This window comes from Cnephaeus nilssonii, assembly GCF_951640355.1.
Source record: "Cnephaeus nilssonii genome assembly, chromosome: 14".
Taxonomy (NCBI): domain Eukaryota; kingdom Metazoa; phylum Chordata; class Mammalia; order Chiroptera; family Vespertilionidae; genus Cnephaeus; species Cnephaeus nilssonii.
The window spans coordinates 5,764,907-5,779,807 of NC_137085.1; the positions used below are offsets into that span (position 1 = coordinate 5,764,907).

Genomic DNA, 14,901 nt, shown 5'->3' on the forward strand with positions numbered 1-14,901 from the left:
TGGGTGATGAACGAACTTCTCACCATTGTCCCCTAGGGGTTGGGTCTATGAAAACAGAAACTGGACAGATGAGGACCTGGGAGAGGCTGAAGGGTTCTGGTTTGGGGACTCACCGTGCGCCTTGCCTTGTGTGAATGACAGGCCGAAGAGAGACTGAACCTGGGCCACTACCCGAGAGGTGTGCCCAGGGCGGGGGCGGGGGAGGCAGGGGGCAGAGCTGCTTCAGCAGGATGGGGAGAGACCCAGAGGCCTGGAACCCCAGCTTGGGCGACGTGGCTTTGCACCCCGAGCAGGGGAACCTTGGAAGGCTACTGAGCTGAGGGCAGGTACCCAACGTGAATGCCCTGAGGTTGTGCCCACACCCCAGCTGGACTTTGGAATGGGGCCAGAGCAAGAGCACAGGCAGGTGCCAGGCCAGGCCCCGCAGAGGGTGGTGGGTGTGGTGGGGTGGTAAGGTGAGCTTTCTGGACCATGAAGTATTTTGTGAAAACAACACTTTAAATGGAAAGTATGCTTTCCACTTCACCACAGGCCTGCCCCTCCCCATTGTCCCATATCTGACCCCTGAAGGCACTTGAGTTTGAAATCTCTAAGGGACCCCATCTGAGCCTTCAAATGGGACACGTTTCAGCACCTGCAGGGGCCTGCACTGAGCTGTGTTGGATTTGGAGGGTGCTTTGGGAAGGGGGCCTCTGGGAAGTGAAGATGGTGGTCGGAGCCCTGGATCTGGAGTGAGACTGCCCAGGGGGGGATCTGCCTGCCACAAGCTGTCCCGCACCGGCTCACTAGGAGGGCGGCAAGTGCTGTTACCCCGCCTCACAGAGACGTGCTGAGGCTCAGGTGACGGTTACTCCATCAGAGACCGTCCCAGCAGGGCTGCCACAGAAAATGCAGGACACCCAGCTCCACCGGAATTTCAGATTTTTAACTATTCGTTGTTTATATGAAATTCCAAAGAAACTGGGTGTCCCATATTTTACTGACAACCCTACCAACTTGAAACTCAGGGCTGCCTGACCCCAAGCCCCTGTTTAATTTTCCTACCGACTCCCCCATTTCAGAAATGGAGAAACTCAAGTCCAGACGGCCAGGCAGCCACGACTGAGCGGTTCTGAAAGGCTTTCCTCTGTGGGCCGCTCAGCCCGGGCTGGGCAGGAGCTTAGACAAATGTGGCCGGACAGAAAAGATGGGGGAGGATGCTGAGCTCTGACACCACCCCCGGGCTGAGGCCCGCCTCCCGCCCGCAGGCCCCGCCCACAGCCCCCGAAGGCCTGGCAACCGGCCGCGCAGGTCCCTCCCAAGCCGCGCAGGCCGGACTCGTAGCCCCGCCCATCCCACCAGGCCCCGCCCCACCTCGCCCCAGTCTCCGCCCGGGATTCGCGGGCCCCGCCCCCGCCGCTCTGGCCCCGCCCCTCCCCAGTCTCCGCCCGGGATTCGCTGGCCCCGCCCCCGCCGCCGGCAGCGCACTTTCGCCTTCCAGCTGCCAAAGCTGCGGCAGGGGCGCTCCCTGTGCCCCGAGGCCCGGGGTTCCAGCCCGGCTCACCCGGCCCGCGGGCCATGGAGCTCCGAGCAGCGGATCTAGAGCAGCCGGCGGGTCCCAACCTGCCCGCGCGGTTAGCGCTCGGCTGGGGGAGGGAGCGGTGGAAACGGGTAGAGGGGCGGAAATCCTCCTGTCTCTCCCAGGCCTCTGCATGCCCCGCGGGTAGTGAGGTAGGAGGGTGGGTGGGAGTCGGAGCGCCGGGCTCCTGGTTCCATTTGACCCAGATTCGACCGGTGACCTTGAGCCCAGGGTTCCCCCTCTCTGCCTCTCCTTCCTCATTTGCACAATGGGATTTGGGTTGGTGGACGTGTTCAAAGGACCGGGACAGCGCTGCCCGGTGTTTGGGGACTTCGATTTTCAGAAGATATTTGCCTTGACCCCGGCCTGTACCCTCCCCTGCCTCAGTTTCCCTGGGAAGTTTCCTCTGAGGCCTGGGACCCAGCTCTGAGTTTCTGGGTCTTGACAGGTGCCTGGCTCCCACCCCTTCCCAGCCCTGGAGACAGCAGCCCCCCTGCTGCTGAGCGGCAGCGACAGCATGAAGGCTCGGGTAAGTGGGAGAAAGGAAAGCTCACCGGGGACTTGGAGGTGGCTGCTGGCATAGCAGCCTCAGTAGCCTCGCACACCCCGGGGCTGACTCACTTCTGACCCCACTGAGCTGAGGAGAAGGGCAGACTGGCCTCAAGGTCCAGCTCTGATGTAGCGGGCGGTGTGGCCCCAAACAGGCGGCGTTCTCTCTCTGGTTTCAGTGCCTTGCCCCCATCCCCTGTAAAATGGAGATAATAGTACTATCTTCCGTGAGCACCCTGGAGCTCACCCAGGATGGGAGTGGGCTATGGGGTGAAAGTTCCATTTAGCTGTTCTTGACTTGATCCAGGAGCCCCGGTGTGGGAGAGAGCCCTGGATGTTGGGGGAGTCGACCAGCCCTGCCTGAATTGAGATCTCTGGTCCCTCGTGCGCAGGGCACCAGATGCCAGGCAGAGCCTGAGTACTCAGGGGCTGGACATTCCCCACCCCATCCCCCAGCTGGCCACACAGAGATTTATTTTTAGAAGCCGATATGGTTTGTGGGCAGAAAAAGTTGTGCTTCATCGAGATATTCCTGTGGGGATGGTGGGGGCTGCTTTTCCACCTCTGGTTTTCTAAGAGCACCAGCCAGCCGGTAGGCGACTCCTCACAGGTGGCTGAGGGACCTGGGCCTTGGCAGGCTTGGAGGAAATTAGAGTCCAGAGAGATACAGGTGGTGACAATGGTAGCCCAGGACAGGATGGCAGCCCTGGGTCATGACCCCCCCACCAACCCAGGCAGCCCCTCCTTGAAGGCTTGGTTGGGGCTTTCACAAATTCCGATGGCAGGGCTAACCCTCCAGTAGGGCTTCTTAGTTCAAGTGGCCTTTGGTACGTGGTTTCTGGAGGCAGAGCCCCTGGACAGCAGCTTTCAATTATTGAATCTTTCCTTCCTTCCTTCCTTCCTTCCTTCCTTCCTTCCTTCCTTCCTTCCTTCCTTCCTTCCGTCTTTCTTTCTTACTTTCTTGATTTTTAGAGAGTGATGAAGAGAGAATGAGAGAGAAACATTGATTTGTTGTTCCACTTATTTATGCATTCATTGATTGATTCTTTTTGTAAATATATTTTTAGAGGAAGGGAGAGGGAAAGAGAGATAGAAACATCAATGATGAGAAAGTTATTGATCGGCTGCATCCTGCATGGCCCCTATTGGGGATCGAGCCCGCAACCTGGGCATGTGCCCTTGACCGGAATTGAACCTGGGACCCTTCAGTCCACAGGCCGAAGCTCTATCCACTGAGCCATACTGGCTAGGGCATTGATTGATTCTTGTATGTGTCCTGACCGGGGATTGAACCTGCAATCTTGCATATCGGGATGGTGCTCTAACCAACAGAGCTACCCGGCCAGGGCAGCCATTTCCTGAATGACGCATCCCTCACATCCCTTCTTGACCTCCCTTACTCACCTAGACTGCTGACCCAGATCATGATCATCAGCCTGGCGGGCTGCTACTGAGTCAGCGGGTGGAGGGGATGGAGGATGGTCATACTGGCAGCCACAGTCCAGGGTCTGCAGGGGGCTGGTTGCACTGCTGAAGAGCACTCTCCTGTCCTCACGTGCACAGTGCTTTACAGTATACAGAGCACTTTCACCCCTGAAGTTCACACCGGCCCCTATTTTGTAGAGGCGGAAAGAGGCCCAGAGAGGCGGAGAGACATACCCCAGGCTGCACAGTACACCTCGGCTTCTGCTTAAGAGCATGGGCTCTGCAGCCTGGGTTTGAGGTCTCACGACCCAGTTTTCTCGCTGTATGGATCTGAGTTACACACTTCACTCAAATCCGTTTCATCTAGAACCTAAGGCTTATCTCCAGAGCCTCTTGTGCCCTGAGCCTGGCAGCCCAGAAGAAGGCCTGGTTAATGGAGACTTCGGATTCTGCTGATGTTCTAGGAGCTACTGAGCTGGAGTTTGGACCCATGAAGCTGGGGTACAGCCCCCCTATAGAAGCTTCTAGGAGCCCCAGGGACCCACATCCCCACCTTATTTATTTTTAAAAATTTTTAAAACCTTTATTGTTGAGATTATTATAGATGTCCCTCTTTTTTCCTCCCATGTTCCCACCCCACCCCAGGCCTTCACCACTCTATGGTGATACATATATAAGATCTTTGTTTAATCTCTTTCTGCCCTTCCGCCCCTTCCCTCTGAGAATCCTCAGTCTGTTCCATTTCCATGCCTCTGATTGTATTTTATTCACCAGTTTATTTTGTTCATTAGATTTCTTATTCGTTTAATTTGATTTTTAGATTCAATTGTTGGTAAGGATGTATTTGTTGCCATTTTGTTGTTCATATTTTTTATCTTTTTCTTTTTCTTCTCCCTCTTCTTAAAGAATACCCTTCAACATTTCATATAATACTGGTTTGGTGGTGATGAACTTCTTTAGCTTTTTCTTATCTGTGAAGCTCTTTATCTGACCTTCAATCCTAAATGATAGCTTTGCTGGGTAGAGGAATCTTGTTGTAGATCCTTGCTTTTCATCAGTTTGAATATTTCTTACCACTCCCTTCTGGTCTGCATAGTTTCTGCTGAGAAATCAGCTGACAGTCATATGGGCATTCCCCTATAGATAACTAACTGCTTTCCTCTTGCTGCTTTTAAGATTCTCTCTTTGTCTTTAGCCCTTGGCATCTTAATTATGATGTGTCTTGGTGTGGGCCTCTTTGGGTTCCTCTTGTTTGGGATTCTCTGTGCTTCCTGGACTTGTAAGTCTATTTCTTTAACCAGGTAGGGGAAGTTTTCTGTCATTATTTCTTAAAATAGGTTTTCAGTATCTTGCTCTCTCTCTTCTTCTGGCACCCCCATAATGTGAATGTTGGTACGCTTGGAGTTGTCCCAGAGGCTCCTTACACTATCTTCATATTTTTGGATTCTTTTTTCTTCTTGCTCTGGTTGGGTGTTTTTTGCTTCCTCATATTTCAAATTGCTGATTTGATTCTCAGAATCCTCTACTCTACTATTGAATCCCTGTATATGATTCTTTATTTCAGTCAGTGTATACTTAATTTCTGACTGGTCATTTTCCATTTTTATGGGAAATGGAAGATTTTGGAGGTTTCTAGAAGATTCTTGAGTAACCTTCTAACTGTGGTTTTGAACTCTATATCCAATACTTTGCTTTCTCCCATTTCTTTCATTTGTGACATGTTTCTTTGTCTCCACATTTTGGCTGCTTCCCTGTGTTTGTTTCTGTGTATTGGATAGAGCTGCTATGTCTCCTTGAGTTGATAGAGTGGCCTTGTGTAGTATGTGTCCTATAGAGCCCAGTGGCTCAGCCTCCCCATTCACCTGAGCTGGGAGCTCTAGGTGCACCCCTTTGTGGGCTGTGAGCACAGTCTTGTTGTAGTTGAGACTTGATTGCTGTTGGTGTCCCTGAGAGGAATTGACCTCCAGACCAATTGGCTGTGAGGACCAGCTGCGACTACAGTGGGAGAGCTTCTATGCAGGAGACACCCCTATGGAGCAGGACTTGCCTCAGTGGAGCTTTGGTGCTCACTGAGTCTCCCCCTGAGTGTGTTGCTTATGGATGTGTAGAGTTGTAATCTGGTATGGTCTGACACTGACCACTGGGTAACACTGGCTCTTGGGTCTCCAAGGAGGTGCAAAGTCAGCTATTGCCTGGGACCACCCAGCAGGAGCTACAGAGAGATCTGAAGATTCCTCCTCTTTGTATCGGGTTTGGAAGTGCCTGGATATGGCCCAGCTGTGAAGCAAGGCAGGCTGCTGCTGGTACTGGGTCTTGGGCCTATTATTTATAGGTTTGGGGCTCCCTGACCAGCTGCAGCTTGTTTGAGGTTTTAGCCTGAGCAAGGACAGGCCATTCATGTACAAAAGCCACTGCAGGCAGCTTGGGTGGGGTTGTAAATTGGATGAGGAGGTGTCTTAGGGAATCACCAGGGCGGAAAAAACAGAAATGGCTGCCTGTCAGCCCTGTGACTGGGGAGGTCCCAGCATAGGAGCAATGATCCCTGTGAGCACCTCCGTCTGAGAGAAAGCCACCCCTGAGTTCCTGCCCCGATGCCAGACAATCCAGTTCCTCCTCGTATGTGTCTGTGTCCCCCAGAGCCTTGCCCTGGGGCTGGAGCTCAGAGGAAGCAGGACCTTGTAAGTTCAGTTTGTGGCGCTGGCCTTTTAAGAGGAACAGCTGGGTCTCCAGTAACCTCCATGTCACTGAGCCCCAATCCTCACTGGTTTTTACAGCCCGTAGTTCTTACTGCCCGTAGGGACTTCTTTTCCCAGCTCTGGGACCCTGGGCTGGGGGTCTGGTGTGGGGCTGGGACCCCTTGATCCTCTGGGCGGCCTCTGCAGAGACAATCTCCCTCCCGATTCAAAAAGCGGCACGCCTGGGTGCCGGACCAGCCCGTTTCACACCTCTGCACCTCCTCCCAGCCTCAGTGGGCTTTCTTCTTTACCTCTAGTTGTAGGACTTCCATTCAGCCAGCTTTCCAGCGGTTCTGGATGACGGTTGTCCTGTAATTTGGTTGTAATTCTGATGTGGTTGTGGGAGGCGGGGAGTACAGGCCGTCATCTTCCTACTTTGCATATATTCCCCACACCCCCACCTTATGACCACTGTCCCCCCAGGGTCGGCTCCTGCTCGTCATCCTGTGCTCCGTGGGCTTCTCTGCTGCCTACGTCCTGCTGTGCTGCTGGGCCTGCCTGCCCTTCTGCCTGGCCTCCTGCCTGGGCCCCCGCCTCTCCACCACCAGGCCCACGGCGCCAGGGCCCCTGCCCTTCAGTGGATATAGCCGAGTGCCAGATGGGAAGGTGAGTCAGCCAGGCGGCATGCCGGGGGCAGTGAGACCTGGGCTCCTGCCAGGGCAGCCTGGGCCTGGCTGGGCTCCTCTGCTCACCAGCTGTGTGGTGTTGAACAATCACTTCACCTCTCTGAGCCCCAAATTCTAAGAGGAAATGGATTTTTAAATTTTTTAAAAATAATTCTTTATTATTGTAAATATTACACATGTCCTCCCTTTTCCCCCATTGACCCCCTCCAGCACCCCCCCTCCCAGGCCCTCACCGCCCGTTGTCTGTGGCCATGGACCATGCATATATGCATACAAGGTTCTTGGTTGATCACCTCCCACTCACCTACCCTCCCCCGTCTTCCCTCTGCTCCTTGCTGAGGAAGTGGGTTTTTTAATTCAACAAATATCACCTGGCTGCTGTCAGCTGCGCGCTGGGGGTGGCCTCCTGGAGCTCCCGTCCTAGCGGGGAGACGGACAGACATCCTAACGTGCTGCTGAGAGGCGCGTGGCGTGCATCTTCAGATCTACCTGTGGACACACAAGCCGCTCGTTCAACAAGAGTGTGTTTGGCGCCTTGAATGTGTCGCACCTTGTGCTGGTTGCTGCTGGGGGTAGAGATGCCACAGGGAAAAGTCATGAGAACCCAGAGCTGTCCCTCTCACGGAGAGACTGGGGCGCTGGAGCCCAGGTGCCGAGGTAGCTGTGCCCCGGCCCCGACAGCACCCACCTCCCGTGCCCGCTCTGCCGGGCGAGGTCAGAGCACGTTACACCCCTCACCCTCATGTCAGTGGCCCCACATGGTCGGTCGGTTTCTCAAAGGCGTCCTGCCTGCATTGGCCCCGGCGCCAGGAAGTCCCATTTCGGAGTCGAAGGCTCTCTGAGTGTTGGTGGCAGGAGGTGCGCTCAGGGACCCTGGCTTGGAGGAGACCTATTTTGGGTCTTCATTCCTCCGAGTTGCCTCCTTATCTGTAAAGGATGGTCGTTGTAGCGTCTCTCTCTGTAGGGCTGCTGTGAAGGGTCAGCTGGGTACCCCACAGGCTTGGCCTGGGGTGGGGTTGGCAAATGCTGGGGTGGCCTGGGGGGACCCTTCCAAGGTGGTGACCAGTGTTCATTTCAGACTCTCAGAGCTCATGGGGAGGTGGCCTGATCCTCTGGGTTTGTTAAGAGAAACAGGAAATCCAAGTCTTGACTGTCAAGGGGGCTGGTTTTATAAATTAGGGAGTGATTAAGTATTTTGAAGACTGTGTGGGACAAGCGGAACACCTCCTGGGGCTGTGACCTTGGATCTGAACAGACCCCGGTTGTCAGGACAAGCTAAGCTGAGGGCAGAAGGAGGAAGTCTTGTTCTTTATGGCTGGGTTTGGAAATGGTCCTACGAGTTCTTAAATCAACATGTTAGATATGAAATGTCCCTGAGTGGGGTATGACGGCGTGTCTTTTATCAACTGGAATGAATGTTCCCTAGCCTTTACTGGCCTCCGTAAACCGCCTTCCCTCAGCAGGGCACGGAGGCCTGGGTAGGGAACAAGTCCTGTTCTGGGAGACCCGAACCCTGACCCCAAGTGAATATTTGCAGGCTGCTTGGCTCCGATTCTGCCTCTTAGGGGATAAAGAGATGGGGGTTGGACCCTCATTGTGTCCTAACTCCGTGCCATAACTCTCTAGGCATTTACAAATATATACATATTAATTTCAGAGAAGAAGGGAGGGGGAGAGAGAGATAGAAACATCAATGATGAGAGAGAATCATTGATCGGCCCTGCCCCACACTGGGGATGGAGCCCACAACCTGGACATGTGCCCAGACTGGGAATCGAACCGTGATCTCCTGGTTCATATGTGGATGCTCAACCACTTAACCATGCCGGCTGGGCTCTCCAGGCATTTTTCATTGAATCCTCAAAACCTGGTCAAGTAAATGCTATTTTTATCCCCATTTTACTGCTAAGGGGATTGAGACTCAGTGAGGCAAAATGACTTGCCTAAGGCCATGCATGCAGCTGGGAACGGGCGGAGCCAGGATTCAGGCTCAGAACCAGAGGTTCCCAACATTGCTGTGGACACTAAAGACTGTTTTACAAAATTCTTTTTAATTGACTTTTAGGGAGAGGGGAAGAGAAAGGGAGAGAGAGAGAAATACCGATGTGAGAACAGAACATGGATGGGCTGCTTTCAGCATACCCCCTAGTAGGGATGGAGTTTGTGACCCAGGCATGTGCCCTGACTGGGAATCAAACCAGCAACCTTTCAATGCCCGGATGGTGCCCAACTAACCGAGCCACACCAGCGGAGCTAAAGACCCTGTTTTTACTACTAAACTGGACACATGAGCGAGGCTCAGGCAGAGGAAGGAGTGACTAAGAATGATTTTGAAGAGTTGGAGTTTGTATTTACTTGACAAACACATATATGGCACCCAACCTGTGCTAGACACAGTGCTAAGTGCTTTATAAATATTTGCTCATGTGACCCTACTAACGAGTTCACGAGGAAGAGCTGAGCTGGTTGGGGCCTCCGCAGTAGGAACAAGGGCTGTGTGTGGCTAATGAAAAGCATAGGGCTCTGAACCAGAAGCTCAGCTCTGCCACCTGCTGTGGGTATGGCCTGGGGAAAATCACTCCACCTGCCCAGCCTCAGTTTCCTCATCTGTAAGATGGGTTGGTAAAGTACTTTGATACTTTGATACAGAGGTCAAGTGAGGTCAGTGGATGTTTCTAGGGGGAGGAAGCAGAGGGCGGAGGTTATGTGCCCACCTCTCTCTCTCTCTCTCTCTCTCTCTCTCTCTCTCTCTCTCTCTCTCCCCCCCCCCCCACTCCCCCTGCAGCCATTGGTCCGAGGGCCTTGCCGCAGCTGCGCCGTGGTGTCCAGCTCTGGCCAGATGCTGGGCTCAGGCCTGGGCACCCAGATCGATGGTGCTGAGTGCGTGCTACGCATGAACCAGGCGCCCACCGTGGGCTTCGAGGCGGACGTGGGCCAGCGCAGCACCCTGCGCGTGATCTCGCACACGACCGTGCCGCTGCTGCTGCGCAACTACTCGCACTACTTCCAGCAGGCCCGCGACACGCTCTACGTGGTGTGGGGCCAGGGCAAGAACATGGACCGCACGCTGGGCGGCCGCACCTACCGCACGCTGCTGCAGCTCACCCAGATGTACCCGGGCCTGCAGGTGTACACCTTCACCGAGCGCATGATGGCCTACTGCGACCAGGTCTTCCAGAACGAGACGGGCAAGAACCGGTGAGCTGGGCCTGCCTGCTGGGCCTCCCTGGTGCCGGGGTCTGCAGGGATGAAGGCAGGTGTGGCCCTGCCCTCTCAGGGGGAGCAGGGATCAGAGAGACCGTCATTCATCAGATTATCACAGAGCTCGAGGCGGTGGAGAGGGACATTGGGCCTCGCGAGCACTGACCAGCGTGGGGCAGTCAGGGAGCTCTTCCCTCTACCCCTGCCGCCTCCTCCACACATCTGTCTCCCCCCTCCCGCCCCCAGCTCAGGAAATATAGCGCCCAGGTTTCCACCCACTCCCCTCATTCCATCACCTGCCACATACAATGGGTCTTGAATCTCACAGGTGCCACTGTCTCCCCCCCCCCCCCCCACGCCCTTGCAGCTCCTCCTCAGTGGTGTCTGCTGTGTGAGCTCCCGTCACCCCAGCGAATTCATCCCATCAGTCACCTGCCCTCTACCTACAGCAGCTTCGATTCCCATGGGGAATAAAGTCCAGACTCCACCTTCTCCCCTCCCCTGGCCTACAAGTCTCGTGTGATTTGGCCCCTGCCTGTCCTGTTCCAGCCATACTGGCCGTCTCGGCTTCCTCACATATCCACACTGGTTCTCACCTTCATGCCTTTGCATACGTCGTTCCTTCTGCCTAGCACGTTCTCCCCCCAAATCTCCATGACTAACCCCTTCTTGCCCTTTAGGCCTGCGTGGAAGGTCACCTCCTCAGAGAAGCCCTCCCTGATCACCCCGTCTGATGATACCTCCCACCTGATGCTCTTTACTCCTTTGTTTCCTTGTCTTCTCAGCTGTTCTCTCCCAGCTGCCTCCTCCTTTGAGAGGAGGGTGTGGCAGAGTCCAGTTTGAGGGAATGAACCACCTCCTAATGCCTCTGTGGAGGTGGAGGTGAGTGGCCCTCAGACGGGAGAGTAACCAGCGCTGGTGTCTGAGTGAGTGACGGTCTCGTTCCGAGTCAGGTGTACAGGCACGGGAGTGCTCTGGGCTGACAGTGTTCCCGCCCCATAGCCACCCGTAATTACCCCCATTTCACAGATGGGCCACTGAGGCTCAGAGAGGTTCGTGAGCAAATCAGATACCGCAGAGCAGGTGCAGGGTTTGAATCAAAGCCCGTTTGACTCCAGACCACCCCCTTTCCCACTTCCAACCACTGCTCTGCTGCTTCCTGCTCTCCCCCCAAGCTCGGTGCCTCAGATCCAGAGAGGATGTGGCCAGGGCCGCTCCCATCTTCCGAAGGTTTGCTCACGCCCTGCGTGGGTGGTGAGGGCTTGAACAGATCCGGTTTGTGTCCAGCTCTGCCTGTTGCCCACTGCAGACCTTGGGCCGGCTCTGTCCCCTTCCCGGCCTCCCCCAGGACCCCTCTGGGGGGGTCAAGGTGAGTGGCCTTCAGCTGGGAGGGCCACCCGTGCTGTGCCTTGAGAGAGCCGAGGGAGGCTCGGGCCTCCACAGCCCTGGTTGTGAGGGGGGCGGCGGCTGACTGTGTTTTCCCTGCCAGGAGGCAGTCGGGCTCCTTCCTCAGCACCGGCTGGTTCACCATGATCCTTGCCCTGGAGCTCTGCGAGGAGATCGTGGTCTATGGCATGGTCAGCGACAGCTACTGCAGGTCAGGCCAGCCAGGCCCCCCTGGGCAGGAGGGGCGCCGGGGAGGCCGGGAGGACCGTGGGCCTCACGCTGGAGGATCTGGGAGCTGCGGGGCGCAGGGTGTGTGGGCTTCCGGGTGGGTGGTGGAGGCATGGACATCCCTTGAGCTGGTGCCCAGGGGGAAGGGGCTCAGCCTCTGGGACTGGCTCGATGCCCATCGCCACTCTGCCCGTGTGGCCTTCGGCCAGACACGCCACCTCCGTTTCCTTATTGTGAAAGCGGGAAAACAATCACACTTCTTCAGAAGGTTGTGCAAACATTTACAGAGAGAATAACCTACAGAAGTGCCCATTGCAACATTGGGGCCGAGCACATGGACGTGACATATTACGTCTGCGTTTTCACTTTAGCTAGCCTTCGGTTTCAGTACTATTGTAACTAATACGTCCACAAAGGGTCCCATGTTCTCACCCTCTCTTCTCTGTGGAACTTACTTGTTGAGCACGTGGGTGAGATGGCAGGAGCCTGTGTGCCCTCTGCCGAGGCACCTGGGCAGACCACCTACGGGCATGATGCCAACGAGTAGGTGGGTGGGCGCCACAGGGCATAAGGCGTTCCTTACCAGGAGCCTAAAACCAGCAAGGCACTTCGTAGTCTTCATCTTTTTTAAAAAAATATTTTTTATTGATTTTATTTTATTATTTTTTTTAAATATATTTCAGAGAGGAAGGGAGAGAGAGAGAGAGAGAGAGAGAGAGAGAGAGAGAGAGAGAGAAACAACAATGATGAGGAAGAATCATTGACTGGCTGCCTCCTGCACACTCCACACTGGGGACTGAGCCCACAACCGGGTATGTGCCCCGAATTGAACCGTGACCTCCTGGTACATAGGTCGATGCTCAGCCACTGAGCCACGCCAGCTGGGCTGTAGTCTTCATCTTTTGGACCTGTGGACTCAGCATGGAAGGTGGATGCCACCATTCCCATTTTACAGATGGGTTCTTGAGGCTTATGGGGTAGGCCTCTGCCCTCTAGTCAACCAGCTTGCAAGAGGCGGAGCTGGGGATCAAATACTGGCCTTTGGGATGCGTAAGCTGCCGTGCTCCTCGTCTGCCCCGGCCTCCCCGGGACAGGAAGGGACCCTGGGAGCCTGCAGTACCTGGTGAGGGTGGCCGAGGTCAGGGCGGGGTCTGGCGGGAGGCCGGAGAGTTCTGGTGCCCACACCTGTCCCTGCTCCCCACCCCACAGGGAGAAGAGCCACCCCTCAGTGCCTTACCACTACTTCGAGAAGGGCCGGCTGGACGAGTGTCAGATGTACCTGGCACACGAGCAGGCGCCCCGCAGCGCCCACCGCTTCATCACCGAGAAGGCCGTGTTCTCCCGCTGGGCCAAGAAGAGGCCCCTGGTGTTCGCCCACCCGTCCTGGGGGACTCAGTAGCCCCGCTGCCCAGCCGGCCGCACTGCCTTCACCAGGCCTCCGTTCCACTCACTCAGCCAAAAACCTTTAATTTATGGATCCTGCCTCTGCCACGTGCGGGCGCACCTAGGGTTCCTTCCTGCCTCCCGTGGGGACACGTGGAGCCATCTCGTGCTCCAGACTTGAAGGGGAGAAGAGGGGGCCATGGTGACCTGTGTACACTCCTCCCCATCCCCCCTCCCCGAATAAGCTGAATCTTTTTTTATTTTTAATATATTTTTATTGATTTCAGAGAGAAAGGGAGAGGGGGAGAGAGAGAGATAGCAACATCAATGATGAGAGAGAATCATTGATCAGCTGCCTCCTGCACGCCCCACACTGGGGATCGAGCCCGCAACCCGGGCGTGTGCCCTGACCGGGAATCTAACCATGACCTCCTGGTTCATAGGTCGATGCTCAACCAATGAGCCATGCCAGCCGGGAAATAATCTGACTCTTAAACTTTGGGGTTCATCCCACCTCGGTGTCTGTCCAGTGGCCTTTGCCCCCAGGGCTGATGGTCCCCCACTCACCAGCTTCGTGACCTTCAACCTTGTACCAGCCCAGGCCCTTCCTCTCTACACGCCCCGCCTCCCACCTCCTCCCACTCTGGTGCCACATTCCCAAGCTGGTCGCCCTGGTCAGGGCAGCCCAGGGCTTGGTGCTGGTTGGGTGAAGGGGCCTTTGAACTGTGACTTGCCAGGGCCACCGCGCGTGTACGGGTAAACGTGTTTCCTGGAACCCTGTCTGCAGTGTGGTTGTGTGTCTGGGGGTAAGAAGTGGGGCTCCTCGCCCCGCCACAATCCCATCACCTGTTGACCTGAGGGCAGGCCGAGTCCTGGGCCCTCCCCAAACCCACAGCTGGCTGGGCTTCTGGCCATTTCATCTGCGGCGAGTTTCTTCCCCAAGAGCCCGCCCCTTCCCCACCAGGTCAGAGAGTCTGGCCGGCGCTGCGCTGGGACTCCGCCCGGCACCCAGTGGGCAGAGGGCGGAGAGTCGGGCCTGGAAGGAAAAGACTCTGGGTGGGAAGGAAATTCCTCTACCCCACACCACGCCCCTGGTCCAGGGTCAAGTTCCAAGGACCTTGCCAGTTAAATTCCCTATTAACTGGGATTGGTTACACTGCAAGAAAAGAAGGCTGGCGGGCGGGGGGCGGGGGGGGGGGGGGTTGGCCTGAGGTTTGTCTTCTCTGAGCTTCACTCTCCTCACCTGGGATGTGGGAAAAGCCTGCCCACCAGCAAACAGCTAGCAAGGGCGTGCAGCCGCCTGGGAGAGGGGCTCTGGGAGCCCACTTTACAGAACAGGTGCAGCCACCAGCTGAGCCCGGATGGAGTCCCGGGTCTCAGAGCTGAGCCTGAGCCCCACCGTCTGGGCCCTGAACCAAGGGGCAGGAAGGAGCCACAGGGCTTCACACCCCTCCCTCCCTCCCTCCCTCCCTCCCACCTTCCTTCATCCGGAGACCAGGAGCCTGGCTGATGGAGGACCAGCTGGGATGGAGCCCAGGGCTCTAGCTTCAGCTCCAGGAGTCCGCCCCTTCATGGGGGGTGTGACCCGCGGGTTGCCCGGAGGGCCCTACGCTTGTTTAGCTGCTGATGCCGATTTGAAATTCTAATAAGTTGTGTGTGTTTTTAACAAGGAGCGGCATGTTTTCATTTTGTACGGGGCCCCACAAATCCTGTGGCTGGTCGTGCGAGGGAGTGTGGGTGACCTTCTCCAGAGAGGCTGGAGACCTGGCATCCGGCCCACAGCCTGCCTTTTGCGCCTGCCGCCCCCTGT

The 14,901-nt window shown here is 55.9% G+C and overlaps 1 protein-coding gene across 1 annotated transcript; it reads left to right on the forward strand.

Moving 5' to 3' along the window:
• Positions 1–1,458: 1,458 nt before the first annotated feature.
• On the forward strand, positions 1,459–14,271 carry ST6GALNAC4 (ST6 N-acetylgalactosaminide alpha-2,6-sialyltransferase 4). The gene is made up of 6 exons (XM_079791404.1): positions 1,459–1,613; positions 2,007–2,087; positions 6,691–6,873; positions 9,679–10,091; positions 11,584–11,691; positions 12,918–14,271. The coding sequence occupies exons 2-6, from the start codon at positions 2,076–2,078 to the stop codon at positions 13,105–13,107; spliced, it is 906 nt and encodes a 301-aa protein (XP_079647530.1). The 5' UTR covers positions 1,459–1,613; positions 2,007–2,075; the 3' UTR covers positions 13,108–14,271.
• Positions 14,272–14,901: the final 630 nt, after the last annotated feature.